Source organism: Ursus arctos, unplaced genomic scaffold, assembly GCF_023065955.2.
Source record: "Ursus arctos isolate Adak ecotype North America unplaced genomic scaffold, UrsArc2.0 scaffold_25, whole genome shotgun sequence".
Taxonomy (NCBI): domain Eukaryota; kingdom Metazoa; phylum Chordata; class Mammalia; order Carnivora; family Ursidae; genus Ursus; species Ursus arctos.
In genome coordinates, this window is record NW_026622930.1 from 30,939,654 (window position 1) to 30,955,994 (window position 16,341).

Genomic DNA, 16,341 nt, shown 5'->3' on the forward strand with positions numbered 1-16,341 from the left:
GGCGTTATGGGATCGGGCCCCACCTCAGGCTCCTCCGCTGTGAGCCTGCTTCTTCCTCTCCCACTCCCCCTGCTTGTGTTCCCTCTCTCGCTGGCTGTCTCTATCTCTGTCAAATAAATAAATAAAATCTTTAAAAAAAAAAAAAAAAAAAAGAAACCTTATACCCTTTAGCAGTCATCCTCCACTTCTCTCAGCCCAGGCAACCATTACTTTATGTTGTCTCTATAGATTTATGTACTCTGAACATTTCACAAAAATAGAATCTGATGTGGTATTTTATGACTGGCTTCTTTCACTTAGCATAATGTTTTCATTTTTTAATCAAGATTTTGTATACTCATCGTATTTAGCATAATGTTTTCAAGACGCATCCATGTTGTACCATGTGTCTTTTTTATTGCTGAATAATATTCCATTGTAAGGCTATTCCATATTTTACTTATTCATTCAACAGTTGATGGACCCAATCAACTTTTTAATTTGTCTTTGAATATGAATGGACAGCCAAGGATTTAAACATTTAAGAAAAATCTTTAACGTGAAAGACAAAGACCAAATCAAACATTTCAAATAAGGAACTTGGAGGAAAATGAAGCAATATAGGAAAAAGAAAATCTCAAAAATCTTTAATACTGTAACAGAAGATACTGTATCCATTACACAAAAACAAAGTTATTTTAAAAGTGAATATTCAGAGGAGACCAAGAACCTCTTGTCACTTAAAATTATGATAGGAATAATTAAAAATTCAATAGAAATGTTAAAAGATAAACTTGAGGAAATTTCACAGAAGGTAAAACAAAAAATACAGAGAGAGAAAAATCAGAGAGAAAGTATTTTTCCTAGGAAATCAGAGGATCAATTCAAGGGAGTCCAATATCCAAATAATATGAGTTCTAGAAACAAAAGAGAGGGAAACTTTCAAATATTATGAGACTAATTCTCTAAACTGAAAGACAGGAGCTTCCGGATTGAAAGGGTCCATTGGCTTCTAATACTAAAACGAAAAATAGCCACACTAATGTGTATCATCATGAATATTAAGAACTAAGAATAAAGTGAAGATTCTCCAAAAAGAAAAACCAGTGACATGCTCAGGATCAATGCTGGAAGCTCCAAGACAGGGAACATTATCTTTGAAGTTCTGAAGGAAAATGACTTTCACCCTAAACTGCCGTCCTCGGCGAAAATGTCAGTTCATAGAGAGGGAAGCCAGTATCTTTTCAGATATCCAGGGTATCATAAATTAACTCCCTACGCTCCCTTTCTTAATCCACTCCAAGACAAGGAAGGGAAAAGACACGGAATTTGAAAGACAGAGGATCTACTCCAAAAGAAAGGTGAAGGGGCTCCCTGGGCTGATGGTAAATGCAGATTCCAGGGTCAGAGCTGGGCAGCAGGGCTCTTGAAAGAAGCAGGATGACAAAGGGCTCTAGAATCTGGAAGGAACAGCTCCAATGGAAAACCAAAGGAATTAGTCACCTCATATGTTTGAACCAGCCAAGATGTAGGGTGCCATTAAAAGAGTCCGGGGTTGAAACGGTTAATAGGTATATAGAAAACAAAGCAAACAAAAGTACGAATTATTACTCCTAGGAAAACAAAGAGCTGTATAAGCAAAAAACTTAATTGTGGCTTACTATGTGGCTCAGCTATAAATAATATCAATATAAGTAGATATTAATCTGATAAAAATGATGATTTACCTATATTGGGAAGTTGGGGAAGGGAAGAAGTATTTGGGGACAGAGGAATTACAAGAGAATTAAATCATGTCTTCCACTGTAAGAAGTCAAAGATAATATGAAAAATAAGAAAGAGTAATATATGCATGTAATTTTAAAATATAATGGTAATCACCAGGAAGAAATGAAATTGGTTGCCACTGAGTGGGAGGAAGACAGGGAACCACTAACCATTTCTTATAATAAGTCTTCTAACACTTTGGTTTTCTAATTATGCATTGTATTCATAATTTTAAAAATTATATTTTCTGAAGTGCCTGGCATATAGTAAATGTTCAGAAATATAAAACACAACAGGGACTCTTTTACTCTGTTACTTAAGTACCATTTACAAACGACAGACCAGTTATCTTCAGTGAGTCTCTTTTCAGGTATTTCCACCCAATACTTATATTTGAAGATTATAATTACAGGAACAACTATACTTCACAAGCAATGGCTCTTCCATTCTTCAACTACTCTGATAAGAAATACCTGGTCCTCAGTAAGAGTCTCAGCATCCCAGTTGCTGCAACGAAGCAGAAGGGACTTGTCAAGTGGAAAGTTCAAAACCGTCTCGGCAAGTGATTTCAGGCTGAGCCCATTACAGAGCAAATTGTTTCTATAAGAAATAAGTAAGTCATGTATCAAAAATAGGCAAAAGAAGAACAGGTAAATCAAGAAAGACATTTAAATGGCCAGTATACAGATGGCAGACACTCAAAGTCACTAGACATCAAACAAAATAAAAATTATAAATAATTTATCTATCAGATTGCAAAGATTTTAAAAAATAACTATCTACCATTGATGGAGCATGAAGAATCAGTCTAATCTAAAATTCATGAACTGTCCATTTTTACAAGCTTTATGGAAAATAGTTTAACAATAAAGAGCTTTCAAAATTTTAAACATGAAAATTCTCTGATTCAAGAATTCTACTTCTAGGGGCGCCTGGGTAGCGCAGTCGTTAAGCGTCTGCCTTCGGCTCAGGGCGTGATCCCGGCGTTATGGAATCGAGCCCCACATCAGGCTCCTCCGCTATGAGCCTGCTTCTTCCTCTCCCACTCCCCCTGCTTGTGTTCCCTCTCTCGCTGGCTGTCTCACTCTGTCAAATAAATAAATAAAATCTTAAAAAAAAAAAAAAAAAAGAATTCCACTTCTAGGAATTTATCCTAAGGACAAACGTACATAAAATGATCTTCGCTGCAGCACCATTTATAGTAGCAAAGAATTGGAAATCACCTAAATACCCATCAACAAAAGTCTGGTTAAAAATCTATGCAATTAAATTCCATACAACTGTTAAAAATAAGGATGTGGATGGGGCGCCTGGGTGTCTGAGTCGGTTAAGCAGCTGACTCTTGGTTTCGTCTCAGTTCATGATCTCATGGGTCCTGGGACCGAGCCCCACGCCTGGGCCACCGCCCTGCCCAGCTCCAGGCTCAGTGCGGAGTCCACTTGAGGATTCTCTGCCTCTGCCCCTGCCCCCCACCCGCATGAGTGCTCTCTCTTTTTCTCTCTAAAATAAATAAATAAATCTTTAAAAAAATAAGGATGTGGATCTATATTGATGTGAAAAGATGTCCATGACATATCAGTTAAGTAAAAAGACACTGTGGGAGAAAACATATGTTGTGGTCCCTTTATGTTAATATATACGTACCACATTCCAGATGTATGTGTGTGATTCTAGGTATGAGAGAGACAAAGCACAAAGAGATAACTAGAAAGATATCGATCATATGTTAGTGATATTATCTCTGCGTATGGGATCTGTGGTGATTATCTATCTTCTTTATGTGTGTCTATATTTGGCTTGGCTAGTGTTCAGGTAATTACTTTTCAAATTTGAAAAAATGATAATGGTATTTTCATTGGGCCGGTGAAGGTACAAAGAAAACCACCACACATAAAAAACAACATTTCTGCCCTTCAAACACTTTCTGATTAAAATAGCCGCAGGGTGGAGGAAAAAATTAATTTGTCCAAGATTTGGAGATTCCAAACAAGAAATAAACATGAAATTAAGAACACATTGGTCTACACAAGGGGATCTGACTTCCTGGCTACCAAGGGAGAGACCAGAAGTTTTGGAGCAGGAGGCCTGGAAGTGGGGGTTGCTGTCAGGGTTACCGCAAGCAGGACCCCCTCAGGTACTGTCGGAAATGAAATAATCATAATGATGAAAAAAAGGAAGTCTTTCCCTACAAAAAGCAGCAGTAATTGATGGATTTCATTACCTCCAAAAGGCAGCACTGACTAAAAAGTGAAAACAGGTCCAGACGTACTTAGGGAAAAATACATCATGTCTTGGTTCAATTAGTGAAAATTAAGGCTTTGGGAGACATAAAACTCTCTTTTGTTTTGTTGGAAATTATAAAAGTAATTAATGCTTATTATTAAAAGTTCAGACAACAGGAAAGCATCACAGGTGAAAAGTAAAAGCCTGTCACCCCATACTTTCACTCCTTAGGAATAATGACTCCTAACAGTATGCTGTGGCCCCTCCAGACCTTTCCTATGCACAAATAGACAGATGGTTAAACGGAGGAGGAGATAACGTGTTTTTGGTATTTGTTCTGCTTTTTGCTTTGCAACTTGCTTTCTTGTTTAATATATCAGAGACTTCCATCCATGAAAATAAGTACAAATATACTTATTTCATTCTTTTTAATTGCTGTGTAATTTCTCAAGCATGGCTAGTCCATAACTCTTGAAATCATTACCCTCGCTGAAGGACAGTACTTAATTTTTAAGCTACTTAATTTCATTTAGGTCATTAGTCTTTTTTTAAACGTTGTATTTGGAAAGGATGCACATTTCTTGAGGATTAATTAAAAACAAGATGCCATCTTTGCCATTTCAAAATTTCACTAGGAAAGAGTCCAAAGTCACATACGACAATCTCTGTAATAAATTATCTCTGGTTAACACATAACACAAAATATAAAGAGTAAGAAGAAAAGCAGTACCAAAAAAATGTGCTCCTCCCAACATCAACTGAAAGAAACAACTACTTATGGCAAATGTCAGGAGCAGCCGATAGCTAATAGCGTGAAGTATAATCCTTGCACTATAATGTCAAATTTCTTAAGCTATAATGTCAAAAAGTTCTAATTTTCCTACAGAAGTGTTCAACAATAAAAAAAATTTTTTAAATGTTTTTTTTTTAAATCTCATTAAAAACTGAAAGGCCTATAAATACTTCACTCTTACTTCTAGAGAAGTTCATGGTAATATTCAGCTTTGGCCAAATTCTTATTTTGATGCATGGCCATTCTGCACTTAGTGAAACGGAGAATTCATGTACTTCTCGTTTCTGTCTATTCATGGCGAGGACTAACTGCACAGGAGAGATCTGGAAGGACACACTGATCGATGAGGGCTCTGAAGGAGGCAGGGACAATGACGACGGTGATGATGACAGTAAGAGCTGAACACAGCAGTACACCACACCGTCTCTGTGTGACACACGCTAAGTTCCTCATGTAGTTTAACTCTTGGAATTCTCACACCAGTCCTGGGAGGTGAGAACCTAATTATTGCTGCAGATGAGGGAAATGAGGAACAGCCACCACACAACTCTCTCCAGGGTCAACTCTTAGGTCCTACACCCACCCCCTCTAACAGCAGAGAGTGACAGTGGACACCTCTGGGGAGGTGGTGCAGGGGGGTGGGGGAGGCGGGACAGGAAGTCCTGGTGAGAGGTGGCTGTTGGGGTGACACTCCAAATACTTTCACAGATCTAAATTTTTTTTTACAGTAAATATGCCAACGTACTTCTTGAAAACGCTTGATACTTACGAGAGTTGTATATACATAAGCCAAACTACTAAGCTAAAATAAAATTTCATTTTATGCTAAAAAAGGTAAGAGATTTTAATCAGGCCCTCTCTCAGTTTACCAAATCCTCTGAACTTTTAATGTCAGTGTCATTTGAGGCAGGGAAGGGGCTACCTCTCTCCACATTATTAACACACACACACACACACACACACACACACGCTATTGCCACTCCCTGAAAAACAAGTTAGCATAGAATTTCCATAAGAATAGAATTCCAAGGAAAAGGGAAATCTTTCTCCCAGTAACGCATTAGTCTACTACTATTTTTGGCCTAAAGCAGGGTTTGCAAATTCAAATGTTTATCAGGATGAGCTGGGGTTACAAGGGATGGGAGAGGTGGGGGTTCTGACAACTGAACAGAGCACGGGCATCTAAAGAGACCCACCTCTCCCCAGCAATTGCTACCATTCAGAACCACTGACCTCAGTCAAATCAATCTGATTTTTCAAAAGTCCCAAATACAGACTTTTACATTAAATCTTCTGGATTTAAACTAAAAATTCCCCAAAATATCATATGGAGGAAAAAAAAGCAAAAGCAAAATGTGAAGCCCTAATTTAGCCAGGGGCACCATCAGTTTACAACCTGTAGCTTATGGAAACACCTTACTTATCAATGTTTCACCCAGAGAGACCAATCCGAGGTAACTAAAGTTTTCTCAGAGGTTGGACTATTTCCTCATGAATTCATGTGCATGTCAGAAGCCTCTAGGCTACTAAAAAATTTTAGATGCTTCATTACTGTTCTCAGTACTCCACAAATCTTGCTACAATATTTGCCCGGCACTACAGGAAGCCCAGCATTCGTACAAACCATACCCCTGCCTCACGGCTAGGTACCGGAGGTCCAGGCACCCCTTCACCACGAGGCCGTAGTCCTGCAGAAGCTTGCTGGCGTCTTCTGAACATCCTACTCCAACTTTTAAAATCGTGCCATCTGCCAACATGTCCAACAATGTTTTTGGTAGTGTTTTTCCTCCACAGATCAGCTTTGGCAAGCGAACCAAAACACAGAAGCCGCTCGGGGAGGCCACTTGAAGGAGGGACAGAGGACTGGCTCTGCCTTCCGAATTCACCTGCAATGGAGGAAAACAGGGCCACAGGTCATGCCCAACCACAGCACCAAGTACAACATGAAACTGACAAAAAAAAAAAAAAAAAGTCTAAGAAGTACATCCTTAACTTCCCAAAGGAAGCGGCTGACCACGTTTTGGTTCAAATCGAAGGATAAGCCTATGCTAACAAATGCTACGGACTCCATGAAGCAGCAACCTAAACAAAGGGCCACACGCGAGCCTGAAATGTGAGCCATCCCTAACAAGGGACAGCGAGGAGAGCTGGCTGAGTCATGTGAAATGTACTGGTTTTAAAAGTCTAAGTGAAAAAAGGCTACGGAGTAGAGTGCCAAATGATAAACACATACTTTTCATTATCCAGACTCTTCAATGCACGTGCTAGGAACGCTACTCATTGCTCTTACTGTTACTGCCTCAAGATCCAATTTTTGCAAAGAGGTAGACAATACAGTACTAGAAGTAAGTGGTACCTGCCAATATAAAAAATCCTGGTAGCACAAAGTGCTTTCTCAGCATTTTGTGATCACAAATGGTGTTCACTAAGGGGAAAAAAAAAGCTATATTGAGCATAAGGTAGGATCCTGATATCTTAAGAGATGAAAATCACTTTATATATTAACTGACCTAGTTTTAATCTTTTTGAGGTAACAGATAAGTTGCAGAAAAAAGCTGAAAGCTAAGAAATTATTCCCAGAAAAATTTACCTGCAAAGTTCACATTAACGAAAAGATCCTCTAAAGCCATCCATAGAATCCAGGTTAAACACCCAAGAAATCCCAATCCTTCTCATTTTTCAGGAGAAGAAATTTAGGACCTACAGGTGACGCGGTCTGCCTACACACGGAGGGATAATGACAAAGTTGGGACTAGAACCCAAATTCCCCAATCTAGAAGTTCTCAACCGAGATTTAATATGTGTACCCCCACACACACCCCGGGGACATCTGGCAACGTCTGGAGAAATTTTTGGTTGTCACAGTTGGGGGATGGGGTGTACAAGTATCTAACAGGTAGAGGCCAGATTGCTGCTAAACATCCCACACTACACGGGACGCAGCCCCTCACAACAATGACTCACAGCCCAAGCTACTCACAGTGAGGAACGCCGCTCTGGGCAGCGTGGTGCTCTCACCACCGCGGTATCACTGTGCCAGGCCCCGTGCCACGCGCCACTGTGGCTATGAAGTTACGCAGGAGATGGAACGTGACTTAGGGATTACAGCCTTATTGGTAGAGTACAATACACACAAGCTCACGCCCTCAGAAACGACATGGTAAATACCAGAGGAGTGGTTCCACTCATTTACGGAACATAAGAAGTAGGAAGAATGGTAGGAGAAGAAAGGGGGGGGGTACACAGAAGGGGGAATGAACCATGATAGATTATGGACTCTGGGAAACAAACTGAGGGCCTCAGAGGGGAGGGGGGTGAGGGATTGGGACAGGCCGGTGATGGGTAGTAAGGAGGGCACGTATTGCATGGTGCACTGGGTGTTATACGCAAGTAATGAATCATGGAACTTTACATCAAAAACCAGGGATGTACTGTACGGTGATTAACACAATATAATAAAAAATATTATTATTTAAAAAAAACCACAAAGGTAAAACGAAGTGTTAGCAAGTAATCCAAGGTAGGATATTGCATAGTTGAGGTGACCAAAACCACAGAGAGGAAACAGTCAAGATCACAGAGCGGCTGTTAGAAACACAGCTCAGAGAGCACTCCTCTTTGACTTCTACTTCACGAAGTAAAACCATGGCTTGACTCACGAAAGGCTCAGGACTTCCCTTCTCAGGTAGCGCTTTATCAATGAGGGCGATTTCCAGATCCTCAAAAAAGCATGCCAGTTTGATTTCTAATGTGTCTCTTTCTTAGGGCTTAGCCAAGGTCAAAAAAGACCTATAACTTGACTACTGGCTCCTGTTCTTTTTTTTTTTTTTTCTTTTTAAAGATTTATTTATTTATTTGAGAGAGAGAGAGAGAGAGAGAGAGCAGGGGAAAGAGGCAGAGGGAAAGGGAGAGAAAGAAGCACACTCCCCACATGGAGCCCAACACGGGGCTCGATCTCACGACTCTGAGATCATGACCTGAACCTAAATCAAGGGCCTGATGCTTGACCGACTGAGCCACCCAGGTGCCCCTACTGGTTCCTGTTCAATAACAATTCATCTAGATGTGGCCAAATTGCCTTTTTATTAGTGAATAATTCCCTTCCTCCACATACCAGCTCTCTCCAAGAAAAAGCCACACATCTCTACTTCTGGTATTTCGCACTGTTAATCTGACCTAGTACTCACTGCAAATTCCTACGGTGGGTCTCTGCACATCTTTTCAGTCGGGTTCCACTGTCTAAAATACATTAAATAAACAACTAGATAAATAAGTTGTCTTTTTAATACTGTTTCTGGATTATGTTTAAGATCCAATGTATCATATTAAGTTTTCCCACTAGGAATTCAAATGTTTATGATTCCAGTAGGTACCCAATTTATAGAGAATGTGTAAGTAGAAGAATAATGTTTTTATCAGAGTCAATTCGGCTTAAAGAATAAGTTATCTAATCTAGTCTTTATTTCTCATATTTCCCCCCTTTGCTTCCCAGGATCTTCTTGCCTCGACATCACTAACTACTCATGGAAAACAATGGAACTCTTGGCTTACCAAAGTTATGTTTAATAACAACAACAAAAAGAGATACACTTAAATTTCATTATTTAATTCAGTGGTCTCTGATTTTTTTTGAAGATTTACTTATTTATTTTAGAGAGAGAATACATGTGTGCAAGTGGGGGGTAGGGCAGAGGGAGAGAGAGAATCCCAAGCAGACTCCCCACTGAGCACGGAGCACATGGGTCCTGCCTGAGATCAAGACCTGGGACAAAATCAAGAGTTGGACGCTTAACCGAATGAGCCACCCAGGCACCCCATTTTTTTTTTTTTTAGATTAGTCAACTCATAAAAAATGTTTGGGACATACATAACATATATAAATATGTATTTGTACATTATAACATGCAGTACTATATTAACATGTTATAGACATTATTAAACATACACAAAATAAAACCTTTTAATGAATGATGCCACCAAGAATTATAGACAAAATTTCTAACACTCTTTTTGTATTTCAGTGATGCACTTAGAGAGCACTGTTTTGGAGAGTCTCCTTTCTGATGGCCCATTTTGGCTACAGGATTCTTAGAAGTCCAGAGCTGATTAAACTTTCTGGAAAAGCCCATGATTCTTTAAATGACCCCACGATGGCAGCAGAGAGTAAAGAATGATCTGGGACCTTCTTCTGGGCTTTGAACAGATTAATGAGCACCCTTAGTCTGTAGTTTATGTATCAGTTAAATTTAGACCATGGCTTTGAGACACGAACGAGCTTGTCCTTTTCAAGTGACAGAATAAAGGCTTAATGAGGCTAGCAAGTAATAATAAGAAGATGAGAAGAAAAAAAAAGAGGAGGATGGGAAGAGAACAGGAGACACGTCAGAGATGCTGAGAGAAGCCAGAGCACGGAAGTCCTTAAGTACAGATAAGTAATTAAGACATGTCGGTTGTATTCAAAGCAATGAAAAGGTTTTAAGCAGAGGACTGACACGGTCTGACTTTCATTTTCAGAAGTTCACTTTAGTTACCATATGGAGGAGGGATTATAGGTGCACAGGGGTCCAAGCAGGGAGGCCAGTCAGGAGGGTTTTACAAAGGTCCAGATGAGAGTCACGTGAGGCTTGGGCTCGGGAGGAAGCAGAGGAGATGCAGAGAACTAGACGGAGGCAATATCTGTTTTGGAGACAGCACAGGTAGTATGACTAAAAAGGGGTTAATGATAAGGAAAAGGAAGTAAGCCTCCAGTAGGCCTGAAGCCTGGGCCGGCAGAACAGTGCTCTTCGGAAAATGACCTTCACTTCATTCAATCTTTGTTGCGCCAATTATTTGCACCTGTTGAGCAAGGACATCTGCAGCCAGAGACTCTAGAAAAAAATCAGGCAGGAGACAGGGGCCAGAAAGATATTGAACATCTCCATCCCCACCTTCCCAAGAGAAAGGTATGTTTTAGCTTCTAAAACACAGCAGAAACCTCATTTTGTGGGGTCTGGAAACCCATACCTCTACCTCTATCTGGTAGCATGCTGTGTTATTTCCTGTTTGTGCAACCACTCCTCTGAATTTCTATATATTCTGCCATTGAAGAAACCCAGCATACCACAACCACCTGTTTGTGTCTGACTTTATTATTTTTTTAAAATTTTATTTAGTTATTTGAGAGAGAGTGGGAGAGCTAGAGACACCAAGAGAGTGCCAGTGAGGGGAGGGGCAGAGAAAGAGGGAGAAGCAGGCTCCCTGCTGAGCAAGAAGCCCAATGTGGGGACTTGATCCCAGGACTCTGGGATCATGACCTGAGCCGAAGGCAGATGCTTAACCGACTGAGCCACCCAGGTGTCCCATGTGTCTGACTCTCAGTCCAATCATTTCTGTTGGTTAGCCCTTGGGGGTTGGATGTTTCCCTGATTTTCATCTTAAAGGTACAGAAGACTAAGGATAATACAGATTTGGGAAGAAAACTCAAGAGTTCTTTTAGGAACATGTTAAGCTTGAAATGACTATTAGACAGTGAAGGGAAGATGTCAAATAGGCAGGTAGATATAAAAGGCTGGAGTTTTATCAATCAGCTTATCAATGATATTTAAAGTTTTAAAATAGATAAGATCACTTAAGAGAAAAATGTAGATTAGAGGATAAATTAGTGGTCCATGGACACATCTGCTGACCCACAGACATGTTTAATATTATTATTATTTTGGTCTCCACGTATTTAAAAACTTCGACCAAAATTTAAAAATTATTAAATTCACATTTTTAAAAAAAATCTATATTGAAAGTTTCTCTTTAAAGAACTGGACAACCTGGGAACGCGTGGCTTGACCTGTATAGCAGCTTCCCCATTTATATAAGGCATGAATTCTTTAATTCACCATAATGTCTTCTCAACACTGAAGCCAACTATCATTTTCCATTTACCACTGTTTGTATACCACTTTCTAAAAAAAATTTTATTTATTTACTTGAGATAATGTGAGCGCATAAGCAGGGGGAGGGGCGGGGGAGAAGCAGACTCCCCTGAGCGCAGAGTCACCCCAGGACCGCCCCCCACCTGCTTGAGATCATGACCTGAGCCAAAGTCAGACCCTTTTTTTTTTAATTAAAGATTTTATTTTTATTTATTTGAAGAGATAGAGACAGCCAGCAAGAGAGGGAACACAAGCAGGGGGAGTGGGAGAGGAAGAAGCAGGCTCCCAGTGGAGGAGCCTGATGTGGGGCTCGATCCCATAACGCTGGGATCACGCCGTGAGCCGAAGGCAGATGCTTAACGACTGCGCCACCCAGGTGCCCCCAAAGTCAGACTCTTAAACTAACTGAGCCACCCAGGCACTCCACCACTGTTTTTCTAATAGAAAGAAGTATTTCTCAGGATCCATGTCTCTGTTCAAACTAGGAAAATAAAAGATTATAGAGGCCTTGTATTTAAAGAAAAAAGGGAGGGAGCATATTTCCTTATGAAATTTAAGAATATCTCTATACGCTCAAAAACGCAAACCATCACTCCACATCTTCATTTACATTTCCCGTCTGGAACTTGTAGGCATATAAGTTTGCAATCCCTGGGGTAGATAGAGAAGAGACCAAGTCTGAGCCACCTCAATATTTAGATGTGAGGTAAAAGGGAGATCAGAAGATGAAAAAGAGTAGGGAACAGTATGATAGGAGACAGGAGAGTCTGAAGACACGAAAACCAAGAAGAATGTCTTATGTAGGAACTATGCAGATGGTTTTGAGAGCTAGAAGAACACGAGTCCACATAAGTGTCTGCTGGATTAGAAAACAAGAAAGCCATCAACTTGATCAGTTTCAGTAGGGTAGTATAGTAGGAGGTCAGATTAAAGTAGTTTGAAGAATTAATGGAAGGTAGCCAATTATACCCAAGCAAGTAGAAGGGAAAAAATGAGAGAGCAGATATCAGTGAAATAGAACAAAAACATATAATAAAGAAGATCAATAAAGTGAGAAGCTGGTTCTCTGAAAAGACTAATAAAATTGAAAAGCCCATAGAAGGAGTAATCAAGAAAAAGACAGAAGCACAAATAAGTGATGTCAAGAATGAAAAGGGAGCCATCCCTACATATGCTTCAGATCGGGGGAAAAACTGTTGAAGATATTATAAACAAGTTTATGCCCATAATATTAAAATGTGAAAGCAGCTTTAGATGAAAAATATAATTTACCAAAACAGACATGAAGATAGGGTGCCTGGCTGGTTCAGTCAAAAGAGCATGCCACTCTTGTTCTTGGGGTCAGGAGTTCGAGCCCCACACTGGGTGAAGAGATGACTTTCTTATAACTAAATAAATGATTTTTTTAAAGGCATGAAGAAATAGAAAATCTGAATAGCTCTAAAACTATTAAAGAAATGATATCCGTGGGGCGCCTGGGTGGCTCAGTCGTTAAGCATCTGCATTTGGCTCAGGGCGTGATCCCAGGATCCTGGGATCGAGCCCTGCTTCGGGCTCCCTGCTCAGCAGGAAGGCTGCTTCTCCCTCTCCCACTCCCCCTGCTGGTGTTCCCTCTCTCACTGTGGCTCTCTCTGTCCAATAAATAAACAAAATCCTTAAAAAAAAAAGAAAGAAAGAAAGAAAGAAAGAAAGAAAGAAAGAAAGAAAGAAAGAAAGAAATGATACCCATAATTCAAATACTTCCCTAAAAAAACCCAAAAAACACAAAAAAAACTCCAGATGGCTTCATCAGTAGATTCTAACCAAATATTTAAGAAAAAAAGAATGGTAATATTATACAAACTCTTCCAGAGAATGCAAAAATAAGGAAAGCCTTAACTTGTTCTATAAGACCAGCATGACTTTTTATCAAAATCAGACAGGGTAATTTCTAGAAAAAAAAAAATTACAAGCCGGTATCACTCATGTACATAGTTGTTGTTTTTTTAATCCTCTAAAAAGCATTAGCAAAATGAATTCAGCAATGTATAAAAAGAATAAGACATCATGACCAAGTTGAATTTACTCCAGAAATTCAAAAACCAATGCATTTCACCACCACCACAGAATAAAGGAGAAAAACTACATAGTCATCTCAAGACACAGAAAAGGGCGCCTGGGTGGCTCAGTTGGTTAAGCGTCCGACTCTTGATTTCGGCTCAGGTCATGATCTCAGGGTCATAAGATCGAGCCCTACATCAGGGTCTGCACTGAGCAAGTAGCCTGCTTGAAGATTCTCTCTCTCTCTCCTTCTGCCCCACCCTGCTTAAAAAATTGTTTAAAAAAATAATAAAGAAAAAAAATGCAGAAAAAGCACTTCATAAAATTCAACTATTCATAATTTTTTTAAAAAAACCTCCTAACAAACCAAGAATAGAATGCAATGTATTTAATCTGGTAAAGGGCTCTATAAACAAACCTATGACAGATATCATATGCAATATGAAAATGTGGAAAGCTATCATTTTGAGATAGGGAATGAGTTAAGGATGCCTACTATCACCACTTCTACTAAGCACTACGCTGTGATCCTAGTCACTACGGTAAGATAGGAAAAGAAACAAAAAGTGTAAGGACTGGAAAGAACTAAAATCATCATTTCTCAAATGATGTAACAGTGTACGCAGAAATCCAAAAGAATCTATGATGACTTTAGTAAGGTTCCTTAATGTAAGAGAAATATATAAGAAACAATGCATTTCTTTATACCAGAAACACAAAAAATTCTAAAGATCTCATTTACAATAGAATTTTTAAAATCATAGAAAACTATAAGCAGATTTTTAGGAGAAATTAAAGAACTAAATAAATATTCTTAGATTAGAAAACTCAAAATTATAAGAAGTTACTCCCCACAAATTGATCTACTGATGCAATACAATTTCAATCAAAATATCAAAAACCTGGAAGCAGAAATAAATACAATACATAAGGACATGTAAAGGACCAAGACTAAGATATTCTGGAAAAAGAACAAGATGACAAGTACTGCTGACCCGGATATCAGGAGTCAAGATAAAATAGTAACTAAGATAGTTTGTGATTATAGGTGCAAAAATAGAAAAAACAGACTATTAGAGAGCGCAGAAACACGTCTTATATAAGGCACTTGTTTTGTGGTTAAGTGGCATTGCTGAGCAGTGAGGAAAGGTTTATCCTTTCAGTTCGTGGTCCTAGAATAACTGGATATCGATATGGGGGGAAAATGAAACTTGACTCCCCCTCACAGCCTACACACGCACACATGCATGCCCGCAGGCGCAGACACACACCAATTTCAGGTGGACGGTAAATCTAAATGTGCAAGGTTAAAACCACAAAACTCCCAAGAAAATAATATAGGAGAATATCTTTATGACTAGGAGTAGGATAAGACTTCTTAAACTGCAGCATAGAGAGCTTCTGATTATCAAAAGATAACATTAAAAGAATGTAAAGATGGGGCGCCTGGCTGGCTCAGTTAGTAGAGCACACAACTCTTGATCTCCGGGCTGTGATTTTGAGCCCCATGTTGAGCATAGAGATTACTTAAAAAAAAAAAAAAATCTTAAAAAAAAATAATGTAAAGGCAATTCACAGTACGGGAGAAAACATATAAGGTATACATTTAACTCACAAAGGATTCATAGCCAGAATATATAAAGAACTCCTATAAATCAGTGAGAAAAAGAAAATTCAAAGAAAAAGGAGCAAGAGGCTTGAACAGGTACTCCATAAAAGAAGATATCTAAATGAGTCATAAAATGTAAAAAAGACAGGGGTGCCTGGGTAGCGCAGTCGTTAAGCGTCTGCCTTCGGCTCAGGGCGTGATCCCGGCGTTATGGGATCGAGCCCCACATCAGGCTCTTCCGCTGGGAGTCTGCTTCTTCCTCTCCCTCTCCCCTGCTGTGTTCCCTCTCTCGCTGGCTGTCTCTCTGTCACATAAATAAATAAAAAATCTTTAAAAAAAAAAATGTAAAAAAGATGCTCAACCAAAAAATAAATAAAAAATTTGTATTACACTGAAGGAAACAATCAATAAAACTAAAAGGCAACCTACTGAAGGGAGAAGATATTTGCAAATAACATACCTGAAAAAGGGTTAGTATCCAAAGTATATAAAGAACTTATAAAACCCAACACCCAAAAAATGAATAATCCAATTAAAAAGTGGGCAGAAGTCATGAACAGATATTTTTCCAGAGAAGACATCCAAGATGGCCTACAGACACATGAAAAGATGCTCAACAGCACTCGGCATCAGGGAAATGCAAATCAAAACTACAATGAGATGCCACCTCACACCAGTCAGAATGGCTACAATCAACACCACCGGAAACAACAGGTGTTGGTGAGGATGTGAAGAGGATGTTGGTGAGGATGAGATGTGGAGAAAGGAGCCCTCCTGCGCTGTGGATGGGAATACAAGCTGGTGCAGCCACTCTGGGAAACAGTATGGAGGTTCCTCAAAAAGTTAAAAACAGAACTACCCTATGATTCGGAAATTGCAGTACTCAAAGAATACAGAAATACTAATTCAAAGGGATACATGCACCCCGCTGTTAAAGTAGCATTATCTACAATCGCCAACTTATGGAAACAGCCTCAGGGTCCACTGACTGATGAATGGATAAAGAAGATGTGGTGTATATACAC

General features: G+C 39.4%; 1 protein-coding gene across 4 annotated transcripts in view; it reads right to left on the minus strand.

Annotated features, from left to right (window-relative positions):
- EXD2 (exonuclease 3'-5' domain containing 2) overlaps window positions 1-16,341 on the minus strand; it is a 48,724-nt gene that overhangs the window by 14,245 nt on the left and 18,138 nt on the right. For 3 of the 4 annotated variants that reach the window (XM_026519653.4, XM_048219898.2, XM_048219897.2), the window contains 2 exons: window positions 6,392-6,648; window positions 2,220-2,346 (listed from right to left, as the gene is read on the minus strand). In XM_026519653.4, coding sequence (XP_026375438.2) covers window positions 2,220-2,346; window positions 6,392-6,648 — 384 coding nt within the window. The remainder of the gene's footprint in view (window positions 1-2,219; window positions 2,347-6,391; window positions 6,649-16,341) is intronic. The other variant, XM_048219899.2, reaches the window with a different exon arrangement.